At 66.7% G+C, this 23,609-nt stretch overlaps 1 protein-coding gene across 1 annotated transcript in view; it reads right to left on the minus strand.

The window, feature by feature from the left end:
- The window catches only part of LOC140400205 (EH domain-containing protein 1-like), a 41,170-nt gene extending 31,432 nt beyond the window's left edge, over positions 1 to 9,738 (minus strand). The window contains exons 1-2 of the mRNA XM_072489673.1: positions 9,278 to 9,738; positions 2,842 to 2,939 (exon numbers count right to left, since the gene is read on the minus strand). Coding sequence (XP_072345774.1) covers positions 2,842 to 2,939; positions 9,278 to 9,678 — 499 coding nt within the window. The 5' untranslated portion in view covers positions 9,679 to 9,738. The remainder of the gene's footprint in view (positions 1 to 2,841; positions 2,940 to 9,277) is intronic.
- Positions 9,739 to 23,609: the final 13,871 nt, after the last annotated feature.

A 23,609-nucleotide genomic window follows, 5' to 3' on the forward strand; every position in this document is an offset into this window, starting at 1 on the left:
CTTTCCAAGAGCCGGTGCAGACTCGATGGGCCGAATGGCCTCCTTCTGCACTGTAAATTCTATGATAATCTATGAAAACACGGTCACAAACACCGTAAATTCTATGATAATCTATGAAAACACGGTCACAAACGCCCCCCACCTTTCCTCAAGGCCGAGCCCCTTAACTCAGACTTTATCTTCTCTAACCGCAGGAAGACGTACAGGTCCCCCAGCCAGGCCGCTACCCCCGGTGGCGATGCCGACCGCCACTCCAGCAAAATTCACCGCCGTGCGGTCAGAGAGGCGAAGGCCACGACATCGGCCTTCCTCCTCTCCGTGAGCTCCGGCTTCTCTGAGACCCCAAATATCGCCACCAAAGGGTCCGGGTCCACTCCCTCCTCCACTATCCTGGCCAAGACCGCGAACACTCCCGCCCAGAATCTTCCCAATTTTCCGCGCTGCCCCAAAACATGTGCGCGTGATTCGCTGGCCCCCGCCCACACCTCTCACACTCATCTGCTACCCCCTGAAAGAACCCACTCATTCTCGCCCGAGTCATACGCACCCTGTGCACCACCTTAAACTGTATCAGGCTCATCCTCGCACAAGAGGAGGTCCCGTTTACCCTGCGCAGTGTCACACTCTATACTCCCAAATGATCTCCCCTTCATCGTCACCACCCGCTCGCCTCCCTGCTCCCCCAGCCACTTGTATATATCCCCAATTCTTCCCTCTCCTCCCACATCCGGAAGCAGTCGCTCCAGCAGGGTGTATTCTCCAGACCTTCTTGCACAAGTCCCTAACCTGTAGATACCTGAACTCACTCCCCCTCGGCAGCTCTACCCTCTCCCTTAGCTCCTCCAGACTGACGAACCCTTCCTCCAGACACAGATCACTCACTATCCACCCCCCCCCTCCAACCCATGATTCCCGCACAGCGGCGTTAACGCCAACATCCCTTCCACCTGAAAATGCCTCCGGGCTCCCTCAATACCTACACGGAGCCATTGGCAACGCTGCTGTCACCATGAGGGGCCCCCTTACAAGATTCCTCCTCCATCCTAACCCACTCTGCCCCTTGTCCTTCCTGCCACTGGCGCACCTTGTCCACATTCGCCGCCCAGTAATAATGATGAAGCAGGTCCGGCAACCCCCCCCCCCCCCCCCCACCCTGGCGCCCCCCCCCCCCCACCCTGGCGCCCCCCCCCCCATCCCCCACCCCCAGGACTCCGAACCGCTGAGTGATGCAATGCTCCTCGACCCGAGGCCAAGTCAACAGCGGCTCAATCACCCTCGAGCTTCCTCATTCATTTCCTGCACAAAACCGGTTTTGAGCATCTGATGCCTGCTTCCTGGAAACACCATAAGAAAAAAGAAAATGACAGCACAGGAACAGGCCCTTCGGCCCTCCCAGCCGGCGCTGATCCAGATCCTTTATCTAAACCTGTCGCCTATTTTCCAAGGATCTGCTTCCCTCTGTTCCCCGCCCCGTTCATATATCTGTCTAGATGCATCTTGAATGATGCTATCGTGCCCGCCTCTACCACCTCCGCTGGCAAAGCGTTCCAGGCACCCACCACCCTCTGCGTAACAAACTTTCCACGCGCATCTCCGAGCAGGCATCAGACGCCAGCTTAAAACCTGCCACTTCCCCAAAGAGCAGTCAACACAAACACCAGCCACACGCAAAAACATAGCCAGAGACCGAGTTAATGTGAAGCCCAGAGGGCAGGGAAATAGCCGGGAGCCAGTGTAAACAGAGGGTACAAACTGATAATACACGCAGCAGGCACCACGCCGGGGGCAGCTGAGACTTGCGTTAAGCAACCCGGATGAATACAGCCCTTATCAATGCAAGCAGTGTTTCCTCCTCCCTGGCTAATTAGCGTCTCAAATTGAAGGGGGAAGCTCGAGGTTTTCATCTGGACTGGGAGCGTCACGAGAGACCCGACGTTCTAAAAATACCGAACAGGGCCGCCTCTCAACTTAGTCAGGGAGGGGGCAGGCAGCGAGATCCAGATAATCAGACCCTCCTCTCCCCCCCCCCCCCCCCCCCCCCCCCCGGAGGATCGGCAGGCAGTGCTGGAATTGGGATCGTCCTCGGTGACCACCCATACATCCCGATCATCGGCTGGCCGAGTCTCACGGCATTCCCCTTTGGGCGCTCCGCGCGGGTAGAGCACAGCCGACACAAACGGGCTGGTTTAGCACAGGGGGGGCTAAACAGCTGGCTTGTGGCGCAACAGAGCAAGGCCGGCGGCGCGGGCTCGATTCCCCGTACCGGCCTCCCCGAACAGGCGCCGGAATGCGGCGACTAGGGGCTTTTCACAGCAACTGCATTGAAAGCCTACTGGCAAGAATAAGCGATTATTATTATTACTTGGGCAAAGCCCAAAACAAAACGGCCATTTAGGAGGCGGCTCCGGGATGAAGCAGCACTCGCTGAACAATCCAGAGTGTGCCGATAGTTACACTAGCAACCAATTTAAGATGATCAACCCAGGCCATAAAATAGTTCACTTACGCGCGGCATACATATGCGTTAGCTATTCTGCGCAACCAGTACACGTTCCGGCCTTGCGTCCACTGAATGGACCGAGAGCTTGGGGGAGCGGGATGGTTCTCCATTGCATCGCACCTGATGGGCACCATTCCCCCTCTCAATCGGTGCGATTGCTTAGAATTTTGGCGTGAGCGAGACACACACACACACACACACACACACACACACACACACAAAGTGTCTCTCTTTTAAGTAATAGTCACCCACCCCAGATTGTGGGCCCCGTGCCGAACCCGCAAGACGAAGGGAGGGGAGAGTCGGACGTCCCAGACGCCGCCCCCAAATCTAGCTCTTACCTCTGCTAATCCGTTGCTTCTCCCCAGAGAGGATGCCAGGGGTGTCGATGATGCTGATGCTCTCCAGGACCGGGTTGGGCAGTTGTGCGCAGTTAAATCTTGAGACAGGGAGAGAGGGAAAAAAAAAAAGAGGGGTAGTCAGTACAAGCAGTAATCCTTTCCTCCCCGTACATTCACAGTGGTTAGCACAATTGCTTCACAGCTCCAGGGTCCCAGGTTCAATTCCCGGCTTGGGTCACTGTCTGTGCGGAGTCTGCATGTTCTCCCTCCCCCCCCCCCCCCCGCTCCCGTGTCTGCGTGGGTTTCCTCCGGGTGCTCCGGTTTCCTCCCGCAGTCCAAAGATGGGCAGGTTGGGTGGATTGGCTGTGATAAATTGCCCGTCGTGTTGGGTGGGGTTACCGGGAATAGGGGGGGGGGCTCGCAATCCTGCGCCCAAACTGGCTCCGGCGATGGGACCCAGTGGGAGGAAGCCTGCCAGTGGGAGGAAGCCTGCCAGTGGGAGGAAGCCTGCCAGTGGGAGGAAGCCTGCCAGTGGGAGGAAGCCTGCCAGTGGGAGGAAGCCTGCCAGTGGGAGGAAGCCTGCCGATTCACTCCCTCATGACGAGAGGACACAAGGACAAGAGGCCTTCAACACGGCCTTCAAGAGACAAGATGTGCCCGACCACTGGCTAACCCTGCAGTAGAGAATGTACCCTCCCCAAACATCCCCCCCACTCCATTTTAAAAACTCTGGCTCGAGTTCAAAGCAGGGTGGGGTGCACTCAAGCCCAGCACAGCCACATTGCCGGCACAACGACAATCACCTCGTGTTCCAATTAATACATTTCTTTGATTAAAAAAAGTTGCATTCCACAAGATTAGGTCAAAATGGAAACTATTCCCAGCCGAGAGCAGTAACAGGATCTGCTCCCAATCGGAATTCCACATCAAGTCGGGAGCTTTGAAGCTAATCAGCAGCAGATCTCGACAACAATTCCTGTCTTTTTCGCAAGTTGAGTCCTGCAGATAGCGGCGGAGCTGACACCCAAACCCACCGCAGGCTTCGATAGCACGGAGACAGTCACAAGGGAGCTCGGAGCAGGGGCGACGGGACAGGGAGAGCAGCGGTCAGATGCCCCCGTCGCAGGAGCGGATTTCTGGCTCAATAACCCTCGATTGACACCCTTTGCTTTTGAACAATTTAGCTCGGAAATGTCCCATTGTGGCGGGAGAGTGTTCCAGATGTCTGCCGGGTCCCCATCCTTGCTCCGCTCTCTATCCAACAGAAGGAAATACTTGCATGCTATCAGCCCCTTGGACTGCCTCAAACACCTCGATTAGATCAGCCCGTAACCTCAGACTCTCGAGGGACGCGCAAGCCCAGTATGGGCTACCTGTCCTCACAAATTAATCCTCGAAATGAGGAAAGCCGTATCGGGCACGGACAAGATCTCAGAGCTGCCACGGCTCTCCCTGCCATCAGTAATACCTGGCCAGCCTGCCCCACCCCCAGTGACACTAAACCTCTCAAGCACTGGAGACCATCCATGTGGAGTCTCTGCACAGGCATAGAAACCGAGGCAGGGGTAGGCATGTCCCTCCCCTTGTTGGCCCAAGAATATTCCGACCTTGCCTCCACCACTCTCTGCACAGTAAGAGTTCCGCAGACACTCTAACCTCGTCCGTCTTAACTGGGCGACCCTATATTTTTTGAACTCTTTCTCCCCCCCCCTCGCACATCTTCCATCGCTCGCCCTGCCAAGCCCCCTCGGAATCCTGGCTGTTTCGATCAGATCGCCTCGCAAATCTTCAAATCGCAAGTTATCCTAAGACCCCCCCCCCCCGGGAATCAGCCATGAGGAAAAAGGAACTCAGAGTTCTACAGGATACATTGACGGAGACAAAACTTCCAACTGGATGCATTCCACTGATAGCATGTCACTGAATTCCTGCCGTACCGTAGGCATTTCTCCAAGACAACTGCCTGCGATTTTACTATCACAAGGGTTCAGCACCACTGGCCCCTTGCATGCATTTCCAGGGCAAGTTCCTCATCGCCACCTCTCCTCCAGGGTGCCTTTTGCTGCTAAATATATCTGCAGTATACAGGTGATCAAAGGCTACTCTCCTTCACGGGACAGTTATCGGAGGCAGTATCTCCCTCCAGTGCTCGAGGAGCAGTGGGCAGGAAGGAACCCCGCTCTCAAGTTTACACTGCACATCCTCCTTCACAGCTTGTGGCTATTCAAGAAACATATCACGGCCCCATGCTGATTAATCATCCACATACTAGCAACAGCTCTGCAATTCAATTTGGCCTGGTTAAGTGGAGTGTGACTCGCTTTGGCGCACTCAACACTAGCTCCAATTTGCAAGACTCCCCAAAGGCTGTCCACCGTCTACAAGGACACAAGTCAGGAGTGTGAGGGAATACTCTCCACTCGCCTGGATGAGCGCGGCTCCCGACATCCAACAAGCTCAATACCATCCAGGACAAAGCAGCCCCGCTCGATCGACACGCTAACCACAAACTCCCTCCGCGCCTGACGCACAGCGGCAGCCGTGTACACCGTCTACAAGACGCGGCGCAGCCACTCGCTCCTTCCAAACCCGCCACCTCTACCGTCTCGAAGGACGAGGGCAGCAGCAGACGCACGGGGAACGTCACCGCCTGCGAGCCCCCCCCCTCCGAGCCGCTCGCCATCCCGACTCGGAAATATATCGGCCGTTCCTTCGCTGTGGCTGGGGTCAAAATCCTGGGAACTCCCTCCCTAACAGCACAGCGGGTGTACCTACACCTCAGAGGACTGCAGCGGGTTCAAGATGGCGGCTCACCCACCACCTTCGAGGGGCAGTTAGGGATGGGCGATAAGTGCTGGGCCTGGGATCAAAATAATTTTTAAAAACCTCAAGCTGTCACCCCTCATATTGGCCAAGGGTGGAGGCGGTCTGCAGGCAGAGAGACACACACACAGCACTTCCATGGCTCTATGAGATCACCACACTAGATCTGTGTGTCTTCAATTGGACTTTAATCAAGCAGTGTCTGACAAAGTCCTTTCCCCCCACTTGCCTTTCCAATGAAAGATTCCTAATCAAGAGGGACAGATCCAAACTGCAAGTGTCTGACATCTGACTGATGATCAACATAACCTTGTCTGCAAAACTTCCCTCCTCCAGCCACCTTTACTGAAAAGAGCACATTCCCCACCAATCTCCTCTTTCCCCGCCCGCCATAGTCCAAGGGGCCGGGGTCCGCCCCAGTCAAAGGGCCGGGGTCCGCCCCAGTCAAAGGGCCGGGGTCCGCCCCAGTCAAAGGGCCGGGGTCCGCCCCAGTCAAAGGGCCGGGGTCCGCCCCAGTCAAAGGGCCGGGGTCCGCCCCAGTCAAAGGGCCGGGGTCCGCCCCAGTCAAAGGGCCGGGGTCCGCCCCAGTCAAAGGGCCGGGGTCCGCCCCAGTCAAAGGGCCGGGGTCCGCCCCAGTCAAAGGGCCGGGGTCCGCCCCAGTCAAAGGGCCGGGGTCCGCCCCAGTCAAAGGGCCGGGGTCCGCCCCAGTCAAAGGGCCGGGGTCCGCCCCAGTCAAAGGGCCGGGGTCCGCCCCAGTCAAAGGGCCGGGGTCCGCCCCAGTCAAAGGGCCGGGGTCCGCCCCAGTCAAAGGGCCGGGGTCCGCCCCAGTCAAAGGGCCGGGGTCCGCCCCAGTCAAAGGGCCGGGGTCCGCCCCAGTCAAAGGGCCGGGGTCCGCCCCAGTCAAAGGGCCGGGGTCCGCCCCAGTCAAAGGGCCGGGGTCCGCCCCAGTCAAAGGGCCGGGGTCCGCCCCAGTCAAAGGGCCGGGGTCCGCCCCAGTCAAAGGGCCGGGGTCCGCCCCAGTCAAAGGGCCGGGGTCCGCCCCAGTCAAAGGGCCGGGGTCCGCCCCAGTCAAAGGGCCGGGGTCCGCCCCAGTCAAAGGGCCGGGGTCCGCCCCAGTCAAAGGGCCGGGGTCCGCCCCAGTCAAAGGGCCGGGGTCCGCCCCAGTCAAAGGGCCGGGGTCCGCCCCAGTCAAAGGGCCGGGGTCCGCCCCAGTCAAAGGGCCGGGGTCCGCCCCAGTCAAAGGGCCGGGGTCCGCCCCAGTCAAAGGGCCGGGGTCCGCCCCAGTCAAAGGGCCGGGGTCCGCCCCAGTCAAAGGGCCGGGGTCCGCCCCAGTCAAAGGGCCGGGGTCCGCCCCAGTCAAAGGGCCGGGGTCCGCCCCAGTCAAAGGGCCGGGGTCCGCCCCAGTCAAAGGGCCGGGGTCCGCCCCAGTCAAAGGGCCGGGGTCCGCCCCAGTCAAAGGGCCGGGGTCCGCCCCAGTCAAAGGGCCGGGGTCCGCCCCAGTCAAAGGGCCGGGGTCCGCCCCAGTCAAAGGGCCGGGGTCCGCCCCAGTCAAAGGGCCGGGGTCCGCCCCAGTCAAAGGGCCGGGGTCCGCCCCAGTCAAAGGGCCGGGGTCCGCCCCAGTCAAAGGGCCGGGGTCCGCCCCAGTCAAAGGGCCGGGGTCCGCCCCAGTCAAAGGGCCGGGGTCCGCCCCAGTCAAAGGGCCGGGGTCCGCCCCAGTCAAAGGGCCGGGGTCCGCCCCAGGCAAAGGGCCGGGGTCCGCCCCAGGCAAAGGGCCGGGGTCCGCCCCAGGCAAAGGGCCGGGGTCCGCCCCAGGCAAAGGGCCAGTCCGCCCCAGGCAAAGGGCCAGTCCGCCCCAGGCAAAGGGCCAGTCCGCCCCAGGCAAAGGGCCAGTCCGCCCCAGCCCAAGGGCCAGTCCGCCCCAGCCCAAGGGCCAGTCCGCCCCAGTCCAAGGGCCAGTCCGCCCCAGTCCAAGGGCCAGTCCGCCCCAGTCCAAGGGCCAGTCCGCCCCAGTCCAAGGGCCAGTCCGCCCCAGTCCAAGGGCCAGTCCGCCCCAGTCCAAGGGCCAGTCCGCCCCAGTCCAAGGGCCAGTCCGCCCCAGTCCAAGGGCCAGTCCGCCCCAGTCCAAGGGCCAGTCCGCCCCAGTCCAAGGGCCAGTCCGCCCCAGTCCAAGGGCCAGTCCGCCCCAGTCCAAGGGCCAGTCCGCCCCAGTCCAAGGGCCAGTCCGCCCCAGTCCAAGGGCCAGTCCGCCCCAGTCCAAGGGCCAGTCCGCCCCAGTCCAAGGGCCAGTCCGCCCCAGTCCAAGGGCCAGTCCGCCCCAGTCCAAGGGCCAGTCCGCCCCAGTCCAAGGGCCAGTCCGCCCCAGTCCAAGGGCCAGTCCGCCCCAGTCCAAGGGCCAGTCCGCCCCAGTCCAAGGGCCAGTCCGCCCCAGTCCAAGGGCCAGTCCGCCCCAGTCCAAGGGCCAGTCCGCCCCAGTCCAAGGGCCAGTCCGCCCCAGTCCAAGGGCCAGTCCGCCCCAGTCCAAGGGCCAGTCCGCCCCAGTCCAAGGGCCAGTCCGCCCCAGTCCAAGGGCCAGTCCGCCCCAGTCCAAGGGCCAGTCCGCCCCAGTCCAAGGGCCAGTCCGCCCCAGTCCAAGGGCCAGTCCGCCCCAGTCCAAGGGCCAGTCCGCCCCAGTCCAAGGGCCAGTCCGCCCCAGTCCAAGGGCCAGTCCGCCCCAGTCCAAGGGCCAGTCCGCCCCAGTCCAAGGGCCAGTCCGCCCCAGTCCAAGGGCCAGTCCGCCCCAGTCCAAGGGCCAGTCCGCCCCAGTCCAAGGGCCAGTCCGCCCCAGTCCAAGGGCCAGTCCGCCCCAGTCCAAGGGCCAGTCCGCCCCAGTCCAAGGGCCAGTCCGCCCCAGTCCAAGGGCCAGTCCGCCCCAGTCCAAGGGCCAGTCCGCCCCAGTCCAAGGGCCAGTCCGCCCCAGTCCAAGGGCCAGTCCGCCCCAGTCCAAGGGCCAGTCCGCCCCAGTCCAAGGGCCAGTCCGCCCCAGTCCAAGGGCCAGTCCGCCCCAGTCAAAGGGCCAGTCCGCCCCAGTCAAAGGGCCAGTCCGCCCCAGTCAAAGGGCCAGTCCGCCCCAGTCAAAGGGCCAGTCCTCCCCAGTCAAAGGGCCAGTCCGCCCCAGTCAAAGGGCCAGTCCGCCCCAGTCCAAGGGCCAGTCCGCCCCAGTCCAAGGGCCAGTCCACCCCAGTCCAAGGGCCAGTCCGCCCCAGTCAAAGGGCCAGTCCACCCCAGTTAAAGGGCCAGTCCACCCCAGTTAAAGGGCCAGTCCACCCCAGTCAAAGGGCCAGTCCACCCCAGTTAAAGGGCCAGTCCACCCCAGTTAAAGGGCCAGTCCACCCCAGTTAAAGGGCCAGTCCACCCCAGTTAAAGGGCCAGTCCACCCCAGTTAAAGGGCCAGTCCACCCCAGTTAAAGGGCCAGTCCACCCCTGTCAAAGGGCCAGTCCACCCCAGTTAAAGGGCCAGTCCACCCCAGTTAAAGGGCCAGTCCACCCCAGTTAAAGGGCCAGTCCACCCCAGTTAAAGGGCCAGTCCACCCGAGTCAAAGGGCCAGTCCACCCCAGTTAAAGGGCCAGTCCCCACCTGTTGAGGAAGGCGTTGCCGAAGGCGTTGAGCTTGCGGAAGGGCTTCTTGGGGTCCACCACCAGCGCGTTGCCGGGCACCACGCCGTCGCGGTCGCCGTGCATGACGGCGATGAAGGAGTCTGTGGTGGGCTCGGGCCCGATGCGCATGCCGGGGAAGTCGTGCTCGATGAGGTGGCGGATGAAGGTGGTCTTGCCGGTGGAGTACTGGCCCACCAGCAGCACCATGGGCTTGTTGTCGAAGTCGGCCTCCTCCAGGGCGGGCGAGTGGAAGTCGTGGAAGCGGTACGTCTCCTCCAGCGGCAGCAGCTTCTGGGAGTACAGCCGCCGCAGGCCCTCGCTCACCGTCTGGAAGAGCTCGGGCTCCTTGCGCCGCGCGTCCTTCCCCATCCAGCTGAACATGGCCCCCGGCCGCCGCGCACAGACCCCCGCCGCCTCAGCCCCGGCCGCCCAACCGCCGCCACTGAGCCGGCGCGCCTGCGCGCCCGCCCTTATATAGCGGCCCGCCGGGCAGGGGGCGGGGCTCCGGCTCGGCCTCTCGCGAGATTGCCCCCCCCCGCCCCCCCGCTGGCCGGCCGGCCGGCCGGCTGCTCGCTGTCGACCCGCCCCCGCCCGCACCTCCCCGGCCCCGCCCATCGACGCGACGTCTCCTCACCGGCCCCGCCCATCGACACGACGTCTCCTCCCCTGCCCCGCCCATCGACGCGTCGTCTCCTCTCCGCGCTCCGCCCATTGGTGAGGTGTGTCCACTAGCCCCGCCCATTGTGGGGGATGTCCACGAGCTCCGCCCAATGATGCGGCGTGCCCCCCTCGCTCCGCCCACTGATGGGGCATGTCCCCCTCGCCCCGCCCATTGATGAGGTGTGTCCACTAGACCCGCCCATTGTGGGGGATGTCCACTAGCTCCGCCCATTGATGGGGCGTGTCCCCCTCGCTCCGCCCATTGATGTGTCGTGTCCCCTCGCCCCGCCCATTGATGGGTCGTGTCCCCCTCGCTCCGCCCACTGATGGGGCGTGTCCCCCTCGCCCCGCCCATTGATGCTGCGTGTCCCCCTCGCTCCGCCCATTAATGGGGCGTGTCCCCCTCGCTCCGCCCATTGATGGGGCGTGTTCTGCTAGCCCCGCCCATTGAAGGGGCGTGTCCCCCTCGCTCCGCCCATTGATGGGGCGTGTCCCTTAGCTCCGCCCATTGGTGGGGCGTGTCCCCCTCGCTCCGCCCATTGATGGGTCGTGTCCCCCACGCCCCGCCCATTGATGGGTCGTGTCCCCCTCGCTCCGCCCACTGACGGGGCATGTCCCCCTCGCCCCGCCCATTGATGAGGTGTGTCCACTAGCTCCGCCCACTGATGGGGCGTGTCCCCCTCGCTCCGCCCATTGGTGGGGCGTGTCGCCCACGCCCCGCCCATTGATGGGTCGTGTCCCCCTCGCTCCGCCCACTGATGGGGCATGTCCCCCTCGCCCCGCCCATTGATGAGGTGTGTCCACTAGCTCCGCCCACTGATGGGGCGTGTCCCCCTCGCCCCGCCCATTGATGGGGCGTGTCCCCCTCGCTGCGCCCATTGATGGGGCGTGTGCCCCTCGCTCCGCCCATTGATGGGGCGTGTCCCCCTAGCTCCGCCCATTGATGGGGCGTGTCCCCCTCGCCCCGCCCATTGATGGGGCGTGTCCCCCTCGATCCACCCATTGATGGGCGTGTCCCCCTCGCTCCGCCCATTGATGGGGCGTGTCCCCCTCGCTCCGCCATTGATGGGGCGTGTCCCCCTCGCTCCGCCCATTGATGTGTCGTGTCCCCTCGCCCCGCCCATTGATGGGTCGTGTCCCCCTCGCTCCGCCCATTCATGGGGCGTGTCCCCCTCGCCCCGCCCATTGATGCTGCGTGTCCCCCTCGCTCCGCCCATTAATGGGGCGTGTCCCCCTCGCCCCGCCCATTGATGGGGCGTGTCCCTTAGCTCCGCCCATTGGTGGGGCGTGTCCCCCTCGTTCCGCCCATTGATGGGGCGTGTCCCCCTCGCCCCGCCCATTGATGCTGCGTGTCCCCCTCGCTCCGCCCATTGATGGGGCGTGTCCCCCTCGCTCCGCCCATTGATGGGGTGTGTCCCCCTCGCTCCGCCCATTGATGGGGCGTGTCCCCCTCGCCCCGCCCATTGATGCTGCGTGTCCCCCTCGCTCCGCCCATTAATGGGGCGTGTCCCCCTCGCCCCGCCCATTGATGGGGCGTGTCCCTTAGCTCCGCCCATTGATGGGGCGTGTCCCGCTAGCCCCGCCCATTGAAGGGGCGCGTCCCCCTCGCTCCGCCCATTGATGGGGCGTGTCCCTTAGCTCCGCCCATTGGTGGGGCGTGTCCCCCTCGCTCCGCCCATTGATGGGTCGTGTCCCCCTCGCTCCGCCCACTGATGGGTCGTGTCCCCCTCGCTCCGCCCATTGATGGGGCATGTCCCCCTCGCTCCGCCCATTGATGGGGCGTGTCCCTTAGCTCCGCCCATTGATGGGGCGTGTCCCCCTCGCCCCGCCCATTGATGGGGCGTGTCCCCCTCGCTCCGCCCATTGATGGGGCGTGTCCCCCTCGCTCCGCCCATTGATGGGGTGTGTCCCCCTCGCTCCGCCCATTGATGGGGCGTGTCCCCCTCGCTCCGCCCATTGATGGGGCGTGTCCCCCTCGCTCCGCCCATTGATGGGGTGTGTCCCCCTCGCTCCGCCCATTGATGGGTGTGTCCCCCTCGCTCCGCCCATTGATGGGGCGTGTCCCCCTCGCTCCGCCCATTGATGGGGCGTGTCCCCCTCGCTCCGCCCATTGATGGGGCGTGTCCCCCTCGCTCCGCCCATTGATGGGGCGTGTCCCCCTCGCTCCGCCCATTGATGAGGCGTGTCCCCGTCGCTCCGCCCATTAATGGGGCGTGTGCCCCTCGCCCCGCCCATTGATGGGGCGTGTCCCCCTCGCTCCGCCCATTAATGGGGCGTGTGCCCCTCGCTCCGCCCATTGATGGGGCGTGTCCCGCTAGCCCCGCCCATTGGTGGGGCGTGTCCCCCTCGCTCCGCCCATTGATGGGGCGTGTCCCTTAGCTCCGCCCATTGGTGGGGCGTGTCCCCCTCGCTCCGCCCACTGATGGGGCATGTCCCCCTCGCCCCGCCCATTGATGAGGTGTGTCCACTAGCTCCGCCCACTGATGGGGCGTGTCCCCCTCGCCCCGCCCATTGATGGGGCGTGCCCCCTCGCTCCGCCCATTGATGGGGCGTGTCCCCCTCGCTCCGCCCATTGATGGGGCGTGTCCCCCTCGCCCCGCCCATTGATGAGGCGTGTCCCCCTCGCTCCGCCCATTGATGGGGCGTGTCCCCCTCGCACCGCCCATTGATGAGGTGTGTCCACTAGCTCCGCCCACTGATGGGGCGTGTCCCCCTCGCCCCGCCCATTGATGGGGCGTGTCCCCCTCGCTCCGCCCATTGATGGGGCGTGTCCCCCTCGCTCCGCCCATTGATGGGTGTGTGTCCCTCGCTCCGCCCATTGATGAGGTGTGTCCACTAGCTCCGCCCACTGAAGGGGCGTGTCCCCCTCGCCCCGCCCATTGATGGGGCGTGTCCCCCTCGCTCCGCCCATTGATGGGGCGTGTCCCCCTCGCACCGCCCATTGATGAGGTGTGTCCACTAGCTCCGCCCACTGATGGGGCGTGTCCCCCTCGCCCCGCCCATTGATGGGGCGTGTCCCCCTCGCTCCGCCCATTGATGGGGCGTGTCCCCCTCGCTCCGCCCATTGATGGGGCGTGTCCCCCTCGCTCCGCCCATTGATGGGGCGTGTCCCTTAGCTCCGCCCATTGGTGGGGCGTGTCGCCCACGCCCCGCCCATTGATGGGTCGTGTCCCCCTCGCTCCGCCCACTGATGGGGCATGTCCCCCTCGCCCCGCCCATTGATGAGGTGTGTCCACTAGCTCCGCCCACTGATGGGGCGTGTCCCCCTCGCCCCGCCCATTGATGGGGCGTGTTCCCCTCGCTCCGCCCATTGATGGGGCGTGTTCCCCTCGCTCCGCCCATTGATGGGGTGTGTCCCCCTAGCTCCGCCCATTGATGGGGCGTGTCCCCCTCGCCCCGCCCATTGATGGGGCGTGTCCCCCTCGCTCCACGCATTGATGGGGCGTGTCCCCCTCGCCCCGCCCATTGATGGGGCGTGTTCCCCTCGCTCCGCCCATTGATGGGGTGTGTCCCCCTAGCTCCGCCCATTGATGGGGCGTGTCCCCCTCGCCCCGCCCATTGATGGGGCGTGTCCCCCTCGCACCGCGCATTGATGGGGCGTGTCCCCCTCGCACCGCGCATTGATGGGGCGTGTCCCCCTCGCTCCGCCCATTGATGCTGCGTGTCCCCCTCGCCCCGCCCATTGATGGGGCGTGTCCCCCTCGTCCCGCCCATTGATGGGGCGTGTCCCCCTCGCTCCGCCCATTGATGGGGCGTGTCCCTTAGCTCCGCCCATTGATGGGGCGTGTCCCCCTCGCCCCGCCCATTGATGGGGCGTATCCCCCTCGCACCGCGCATTGATGGGGCGTGTCCCCCCACCCCGCCCATTGATGGGGTGTGTCCCCCCACCCCGCCCATTGATGGGGCGTGTCCCCTCGCCCCGCCCATTGATGTGTCGTGTCCCCCCACCCCGCCCATTGATGGGGCGTGTCCCCTCGCCCCGCCCATTGATGGGGCGTGTCCCCCACCCCGCCCATTGATGGGGCGTGTCCCCCTCGCCCCGCCCATTGATGGGGCGTGTCCCCCTCGCTCCGCCCATTGATGGGGCGTGTCCCCCTCGCCCCGCCCATTGATGGGGCGTGTCCCATCGCCCCGCCCATTGATGGGGCGTGTCCCCCTCGCCCCGCCCATTGATGGGTGTGTCCCCCTCGCCCCGCCCATTGATGGGGCGTGTCCCCCTCGCACCGCCCATTGATGGGGCGTGTCCCTTAGCCCCGCCCATTGATGGGGCGTGTCCCCCTCGCCCCGCCCATTGATGGGTGTGTCCCCCTCGCCCCGCCCATTGATGGGGCGTGTCCCTTAGCTCCGCCCATTGATGGGGTGTGTCCCCCTCGCTCCGCCCATTGATGGGGCGTGTCCCCCTCGCTCCGCCCATTGATGGGACGTGTCCCCCTCGCCCCGCCCATTGATCGGGCGTGTCCCTTAGCTCCGCCCATTGATGGGACGTGTCCCTTAGCTCCGCCCATTGATGAGGCGTGTCCCGCTACCCCCGCCCATTGATGGGGCGTGTCCCCCTCGCCCCGCCCATTGATGGGGCGTGTCCCCCTCGCCCCGCCCATTGATGGGGCGTGTCCCCCTCGCCCCGCCCATTGATGAGGCGTGTCCCCCTCGCCCCGCCCATTGATGGGTGTGTCCCCCTCGCCCCGCCCATTGATTGGGCGTGTCCCCCTCGCCCCGCCCATTGATGGGGCGTGTCCCCCTCGCCCCGCCCATTGATGGGGCGTGTCCCTTAGCTCCGCCCATTGATGGGGTGTGTCCCCCTCGCTCCGCCCATTGATGGGGCGTGTCCCCCTCGCCCCGCCCATTGATGGGGCGTGTCCCCCCACCCCGCCCATTGATGGGGCGTGTCCCCCTCGCCCCGCCCATTGATGGGTGTGTCGCCCTCGCTCCGCCCATTGATGGGACGTGTCCCCCTCGCCCCGCCCATTGATGGGGCGTGTCCCCCCACCCCGCCCATTGATGGGGCGTGTCCCCCTCGCCCCGCCCATTGATGGGGCGTGTCCCCCTCGCCCCGCCCATTGATGGGGCGTGTCCCCCTCGCCCCGCCCATTGATGGGGCGTGTCCCCCTCGCCCCGCCCATTGATGCTGCGTGTCCCCACGCCCCGCCCATTGATGGGGCGTGTCCCCCTCGCACCGCCCATTGATGGGGCGTGTCCCCCTCGCTCCGCCCATTAATGGGGCGTGCCCCCTCGCCCGCCCATTGATGCTGCGTGTCCCCTCGCCCCGCCCATTGATGGGGTGTGTCCCCCTCGCTCCGCCCATTGATGGGGCGTGTCCCCCTCGCCCCGCCCATTGATGGGGCGTGTCCCCCTCGCCCCGCCCATTGATGGGGCGTGTCCCCCTCGCTCCGCCCATTGATGGGGCGTGTCCCCCTCGCCCCGCCCATTGATGCTGCGTGTCCCCTCGCCCCGCCCATTGATGGGGCGTGTCCCCCTCGCTCCGCCCATTGATGGGGCGTGTCCCACTCGCCCCGCCCATTGATGGGGCGTGTCCCCCTCGCCCCGCCCATTGATGGGGCGTGTCCCCCTCGCCCCGCCCATTGATGGGGTGTGTCCCCCTCGCTCCGCCCATTGATGGGGCGTGTCCCCCTCGCCCCGCCCATTGATGGGGCGTGTCCCCCTCGCCCCGCCCATTGAGGAGGCGTGTCCCCCTCGCTCCGCCCATTGATGGGCGTGTCCCCCTCGCTCCGCCCATTGATGGGCGTGTCCCCCTCGCTCCGCCCATTGATGGGGCGTGTCCCCCTCGCCCCGCCCATTGATGAGGCGTGTCCCCCTCGCCCCGCCCATTGATGGGTGTGTCCCCCTCGCCCCGCCCATTGATGGGGCGTGTCCCCCTCGCCCCGCCCATTGATGAGGTGTGTCCCTTAGCTCCGCCCATTGATGAGGCGTGCCCCCCTAGCCCCGCCCATTGATGGGGCGTGTCCCCCTCGCACCGCGCATTGATGGGGCGTGTCCCTTAGCTCCGCCCATTGATGGGGCGTGTCCCCCTCGCCCCGCCCATTGATGAGGTGTGTCCCTTAGCTCCGCCCATTGATGGGACGGGCCCCCTAGCCCCGCCCATTGATGGGACGTGTCCCTTAGCTCCGCCCATTGATGAGGCGTGTCCCGCTAGCCCCGCCCATTGATGGGGCGTGTCCCCCTCGCCCCGCCCATTGATGGGACGTGTCCCCCTCGCCCCGCCCATTGATGGGGCGTGTCCCCCTCGCCCCGCCCATTGATAGGGCGTGTCCCCCTCGCCCCGCCCATTGATGAGGCGTCTCCCCCTCGCCCCGCCCATTGATGAGGCGTGTCCCTTAGCTCCGCCCATTGATGGGCGTGTCCCCCTCGCCCCGCCCATTGATGGGTGTGTCCCCCTAGCCCCGCCCATTGATGGGGCGTGTCCCCCTCGCTCCGCCCATTGATGGGTGTGTCCCCCTCGCTCCGCCCATTGATGAGGCGTGTCCCCTAGCCCCGCCCATTGATGGGGCGTGTCCCCCTAGCCCCGCCCATTGATGGGGCGTGTCCCCCTCACCCCGCCCATTGATGGGGCGTGTCCCCCTCGCCCCGCCCATTGATGAGGCGTGTCCCCCTTTCCCCGCCCATTGATGAGGTGTGTCCCTTAGCTCCGCCCATTGATGGGGCGTGTCCCCTAGCCCCGCCCATTGATGGGGCGTGTCCCTTAGCTCCGCCCATTGATGGGGCGTGTCCCCCTCGCCCCGCCCATTGAAGAGGTGGGTCCCTTAGCTCCGCCCATTGATGGGACGGGCCCCCTAGCCCCGCCCATTGATGGGACGTGTTCCTTAGCTCCGACCATTGATGAGGCGTGTCCCGCTAGCCCCGCCCACTGATGGGGCGTGTCCTCCTCGCCCCGCCCATTGATGGGGCGTGTCCCCCTCGCCCCGCCCATTGATGGGGCGTGTCCCCCTCGCCCCGCCCATTGATGAGGCGTGTTCCCCTCGCCCCGCCCATTGATGGGGCGTGTCCCCCTCGCCCCGCCCATTGATGAGGCGTGTCCCTTAGCTCCGCCCATTGATTGGCGTGTCCCTCTCGCCCCGCCCATTGATGGGTGTGTACCCTAGCCCCGCCCATTGATGGGGCGTGTCCCCCTCGCTCCGCCCATTGATGAGGCGTGTCCCCTAGCCCCGCCCATTGATGGGGCGTGTCCCCCTAGCCCCGCCCATTGATGGGGCGTGTCCCTTAGCTCCGCCAATTGATGGGGCGTGCCCCCCTAGCCCCGCCCATTGATGGGGCGTGTCCCTTAGCTCCGCCCATTGATGGGACGTGTCCCTTAGCTCCGCCCATTGATGAGGCGTGTCCCGCTACCCCCGCCCATTGATGGGGCGTGTCCCCCTCGCCCCGCCCATTGATGGGGCGTGTCCCCCTCGCCCCTCCCATTGATGGGGCGTGTCCCCCTCGCCCCGCCCATTGATGGGGCGTGTCCCCCTCGCCCCGCCTATTGACGGGGCGTGTCCCCCTCGCCCCGCCCATTGATGAGGCGTGTCCCCCTCGCTCCGCCCATTGATGGGGCGTGTCCCCCTCGCCCCGCCCATTGATGAGGCGTGTCCCGCTAGGCCCGCCCATTGATGGGGCGTGTCCCCCTCGCCCCGCCCATTGATGGGGCGTGTCCCCCTCGCTCCGCCATTGATGGGGCGTGTCCCCCTCGCTCCGCCCATTGATGTGTCGTGTCCCCTCGCCCCGCCCATTGATGGGTCGTGTCCCCCTCGCTCCGCCCATTGATGGGGCGTGTACCCCTCGCCCCGCCCATTGATGCTGCGTGTCCCCCGCGCTTCGCCCATTAATGGGGCGTGTCCCCCTCGCCCCGACCATTGATGGGGCGTGTACCCCTCGCCCCGCCCATTGATGCTGCGTGTCCCCCTCGCACCGCCCATTGATGGGGCGTGTCCCTTAGCTCCGCCCATTGATGGGGCGTGTCCCCCTCGTTCCGCCCATTGATGGGGCGTGTCCCTTAGCTCCGCCCATTGGTGGGGCGTGTCCCCCTCGTTCCGCCCATTGATGGGGCGTGTCCCTTAGCTCCGCCCATTGGTGGGGCGTGTCCCCCTCGTTCCGCCCATTGATGGGGCGTGTCCCTTAGCTCCGCCCATTGGTGGGGCGTGTCCCCCTCGTTCCGCCCATTGATGGGTCGTGTCCCCCACGCCCCGCCCATTGATGGGTCGTGTCCCCCTCGCCCCGCCCATTGATGAGGTGTGTCCACTAGCTCCGCCCACTGATGGGGCGTGTCCCCCTCGCTCCGCCCATTGATGGGGCGTGTCCCCCTCGCTCCGCCCATTGATGGGTGTGTCCCCCTCGCTCCGCCCATTGATGGGGCGTGTCCCCCTCGCTCCGCCCATTGATGGGGCGTGTCCCGCTAGCCCCGCCCATTAATGGGGCGTGTCCCCCTCGCTCCGCCCATTGATGGGGCGTGTCCCTTAGCTCCGCCCATTGATGGGGCGTGTCCCCCTCGCTCCGCCCATTGATGGGTGTGTCCCCCTCGCCCCGCCCATTGATGCTGCGTGTCCCCCTCGCTCCGCCCATTAATGGGGCGTGTCCCCCTCGCTCCGCCCATTGATGGGGCGTGTCCCGCTAGCCCCGCCCATTAATGGGGCGTGTCCCCCTCGCTCCGCCCATTGATGGGGCGTGTCCCTTAGCTCCGCCCATTGATGGGGCGTGTCCCCCTCGCCCCGCCCATTGATGGGGCGTGTCCCCCTCGCTCCGCCCATTGATGGGGCGTGTGCCCCTCGCCCCGCCCATTGATGGGGCGTGTCCCCCTCGCTCCGCCCATTGATGGGGCGTGTCCCTTAGCTCCGCCCACTGATGGGGCGTGTCCCCCTCGCTCCTCCCATTGATGGGGCGTGTCCCTTAGCTCCGCCCATTGATGGGTGTGTCCCCCTCGCTCCGCCCATTGATGGGGCGTGTCCCTTAGCTCCGCCCATTGGTGGGGCGTGTCCCCCTCGCTCCGCCCACTGATGGGTCATTTCCCCCTCGCCCCGCCCATTGATGAGGTGTGTCCACTAGCTCCGCCCACTGATGGGGCGTGTCCCCCTCGCCCCGCCCATTGATGGGGCGTGTCCCCCTCGCTCCGCCCATTGATGGGGCGTGTTCCCCTCGCACCGCCCATTGATGAGGCGTGTCCCCCTCGCCCCGCCCATTGATGGGGTGTGTCCACTAGCTCCGCCAACTGATGGGGCGTGTCCCCCTCGCCCCGCCCATTGATGGGGCGTGTCCCCCTCGCTCCGCCCATTGATGGGGCGTGTCCCCCTCGCCCCGCCCATTGATTGGGCGTGTCCCACTCGCCCCGCCCATTGATGGGGCGTGTCCCTTAGCTCCGCCCATTGATGGGGCGTGTCCCCCTCGCTCCGCCCATTGATGGGGCGTGTCCCTTAGCTCCGCCCATTGGTGGGGCGTGTCGCCCACGCCCCGCCCATTGATGGGTCGTGTTCCCCTCGCTCCGCCCATTGATGGGGCGTGTCGCCCACGCCCCGCCCATTGATGGGTCGTGTTCCCCTCGCCCCGCCCATTAATGGGGCGTGTTCCCCTCGCTCCGCCCATTGGTGGGGCGTGTCCCCCTCGCCCCGCCCATTGATGGGTCGTGTTCCCCTCGCTCCGCCCATTGATGGGGCGTGTCGCCCACGCCCCGCCCATTGATGGGTCGTGTTCCCCTCGCCCCGCCCATTAATGGGGTGTGTTCCCCTCGCTCCGCCCATTGGTGGGGCGTGTCCCCCTCGCCCCGCCCATTGATGGGGCGTGTCCCCATCGCCCCGCCCATTGATGGGTGTGTCCCCCTCGCCCCGCCCATTGATGGGTGTGTCCCCCTCGCCCCGCCCATTGATGGGGCGTGTCCCCATCGCCCCGCCCATTGATGGGTGTGTCCCCCTCGCCCCGCCCATTGATGGGGCGTGTCCCCATCGCCCCGCCCATTAATGGGGTGTGTTCCCCTCGCTCCGCCCATTGGTGGGGCGTGTCCCCCTCGCACCGCGCATTGATGGGGCGTGTCCCCATCGCCCCGCCCATTGATGGGTGTGTCCCCCTCGCCCCGCCCATTGATGGGGCGTGTCCCCCTCGTCCCGCCCATTGATGGGGCGTGTCCCTTAGCTCCGCCCATTGATGGGGCGTGTCCCCTCGCCCCGCCCATTGATGCTGCGTGTCCCCCTCGCCCCGCCCATTGATGCTGCGTGTCCCCCTCGCCCCGCCCATTGATGGGGCGTGTCCCCCTCGCCCCGCCCACTGATGGGGCGTGTCCCCCTCGCCCCGCCCATTAATGGGGCGTGTCCCCCTCGCCCCGCCCATTGATGGGGCGTGTCCCCCTCGCCCCGCCCATTGATGGGGCGTGTCCCCCTCGCACCGCCCATTGATGGGACGTGTCCCCCTCGCTCCGCCCATTGATGGGGCGTGTCCCCCTCGCCCCGCCCATTGATGGGGCGTGTCCCCCTCGCCCCGCCCATTGATGGGGCGTGTCCCCGTCGCTCCGCCCATTGATGGGGCGTGTCCCCCTCGCTCCGCCCATTGATGGGGCGTGTCCCCCTCGCCCCGCCCATTGATGGGGCGTGTCCCCCTCGCCCCGCCCATTGATGGGGCGTGTCCCCCTCGCCCCGCCCATTGATGGGGCGTGTCCCCCTCGCTCCGCCCATTGATGGGGCGTGTCCCCCTCGCCCCGCCCATTGATGGGGCGTGTCCCCCTCGCCCCGCCCATTGATGGGGCGTGTCCCCCTCGCCCCGCCCATTGATGGGGCGTGTCCCCCTCGCTCCGCCCATTGATGGGGCGTGTCCCCCTCGCCCCGCCCATTGATGGGGCGTGTCCCCCTCGCTCCGCCCATTGATGGGGCGTGTCCCCCTCGCCCCGCCCATTGATGGGGCGTGTCCCCCTCGCCCCGCCCATTGATGGGGCGTGTCCCCCTCGCTCCGCCCATTGGTGGGGCGTGTCCCCCTCGCTCCGCCCATTGATGGGGCGTGTCCCCCTCGCTCCGCCCATTGGTGGGGCGTGTCCCTTAGTTCCGCCCATTGATGGGTGTGTCCCCCTCGCCCCGCCCATTGATTGGGCGTGTCCCCCTCGCCCCGCCCATTGATTGGGCGTGTCCCCCTCGCTCCGCCCATTGATGGGGCGTGTCCCCCTCGCCCCGCCCATTGATGGGGCGTGTCCCCCTCGCCCCGCCCATTGATTGGGTGTGTCCCCCTCGCCTCGCCCATTGATGGGGTGTGTCCCCCCCACCCCGCCCATTGATGGGGCGTGTCCCTTAGCTCCGCCCATTGATGGGTGTGTCCCCCTCGCCCCGCCCATTGATGGGGCGTGTCCCCCTCGCCCCGCCCATTGATGGGGCGTGTCCCCCCACCCCGCCCATTGATGGGGCGTGTCCCCTCGCCCCGCCCATTGATGGGGCGTGTCCCCCTCGCCCCGCCCATTGATGGGGCGTGTCCCCCACCCCGCCCATTGATGGGGCGTGTCCCCCTCGCTCCGCCCATTGATGGGGCGTGCCCCCCTCGCCCCGCCCATTGATGCTGCGTGTCCCCTCGCCCCGCCCATTGATGGGGCGTGTCCCCCTCGCACCGCCCATTGATGGGGCGTGTCCCCCTCGCCCCGCCCATTGATGGGGCGTGTCCCCCTCGCTCCGCCCATTGATGGGACGTGTCCCCCTCGCCCCGCCCATTGATGGGGCGTGTCCCCCTCGCCCCGCCCATTGAGGAGGCGTGTCCCCCTCGCTCCGCCCATTGATGGGCGTGTCCCCCTCGCTCCGCCCATTGATGGGCGTGTCCCCCTCGCTCCGCCCATTGATGGGGCGTGTCCCCCTCGCCCCGCCCATTGATGAGGCGTGTCCCCCTCGCCCCGCCCATTGATGGATGTGTCCCCCTCGCCCCGCCCATTGATGGGGCGTGTCCCCCTCGCCCCGCCCATTGATGGGGCGTGTCCCTTAGCTCCGCCCATTGATGGGGCGTGCCCCCCTAGCCCCGCCCATTGATGGGGCGTGTCCCTTAGCTCCGCCCATTGATGGGGCGTGTCCCCCTCGCCCCGCCCATTGATGAGGTGTGTCCCTTAGCTCCGCCCATTGATGGGACGGGCCCCCTAGCCCCGCCCATTGATGGGACGTGTCCCTTAGCTCCGCCCATTGATGAGGCGTGTCCCGCTAGCCCCGCCCATTGATGGGGCGTGTCCCCCTCGCCCCGCCCATTGATGGGACGTGTCCACCTCGCCCCGCCCATTGATGGGGCGTGTCCCCCTCGCCCCGCCCATTGATAGGGCGTGTCCCCCTCGCCCCGCCAATTGATGAGGCGTCTCCCCCTCGCCCCGCCCATTGATGAGGCGTGTCCCTTAGCTCCGCCCATTGATGGGCGTGTCCCCCTCGCCCCGCCCATTGATGGGTGTGTCCCCCTAGCCCCGCCCATTGATGGGGCGTGTCCCCCTCGCTCCGCTCATTGATGGGTGTGTCCCCCTCGCTCCGCCCATTGATGAGGCGTGTCCCCTAGCCCCGCCCATTGATGGGGCGTGTCCCCCTAGCCCCGCCCATTGATGGGGCGTGTCCCCCTCGCCCCGCCCATTGATGGGGCGTGTCCCCCTCGCCCCGCCCATTGATGAGGCGTGTCCCCCTCGCCCCGCCCATTGATGGGTGTGTCCCCCTCGCCCCGCCCATTGAAGAGGTGTGTCCCTTAGCTCCACCCATTGATGGGCGTGCCCCCTAGCCCCGCCCATTGATGAGGCGTGTCCCTTAGCTCCGCCCATTGATGGGGCGTGTCCCCCTCGCCCCGCCCTTTGATGAGGTGTGTCCCTTAGCTCCGCCCATTGATGGGACGGGCCCCCTAGCCCCGCCCATTGATGGGACGTGTTCCTTAGCTCCGACCATTGATGAGGCGTGTCCCGCTAGCCCCGCCCACTGATGGGGCGTGTCCTCCTCGCCCCGCCCATTGATGGGGCGTGTCCCCCTCGCCCCGCCCATTGATGGGGCGTGTCCCCCTCGCCCCGCCCATTGATGAGGCGTGTCCCCCTCGCCCCGCCCATTGATGGGGCCTGTCCCCCTCGCCCCGCCCATTGATGAGGCGTGTCCCCCTCGCCCCGCCCATTGATGGGGCGTGTCCCCCTCGCCCCGCCCATTGATGAGGCGTGTCCCCCTCGCCCCGCCCATTGATGGGGCGTGTCCCCCTCGCCCCGCCCATTGATGAGGCGTGTCCCCCTCGCCCCGCCCATTGATGGGGCCTGTCCCCCTCGCCCCGCCCATTGATGAGGCGTGTCCCCCTCGCCCCGCCCATTGATGGGGCGTGTCCCCCTCGCCCCGCCCATTGATGAGGCGTGTCCCCCTCGCCCCGCCCATTGATGGGGCCTGTCCCCCTCGCCCCGCCCATTGATGAGGCGTGTCCCCCTCGCCCCGCCCATTGATGGGGCGTGTCCCCCTCGCCCCGCCCATTGATGAGGCGTGTCCCCCTCGCCCCGCCCATTGATGGGGCCTGTCCCCCTCGCCCCGCCCATTGATGAGGCGTGTCCCCCTCGCCCCGCCCATTGATGAGGCGTGTCCCCCTCGCCCCGCCCATTGATGGGGCCTGTCCCCCTCGCCCCGCCCATTGATGAGGCGTGTCCCCCTCGCCCCGCCCATTGATGGGGCCTGTCCCCCTCGCCCCGCCCATTGATGGGGCGTGTCCCCCTCGCCCCGCCCATT

Source organism: Scyliorhinus torazame, chromosome 24 (genome assembly GCF_047496885.1).
Source record: "Scyliorhinus torazame isolate Kashiwa2021f chromosome 24, sScyTor2.1, whole genome shotgun sequence".
Lineage (NCBI taxonomy): Eukaryota > Metazoa > Chordata > Chondrichthyes > Carcharhiniformes > Scyliorhinidae > Scyliorhinus > Scyliorhinus torazame.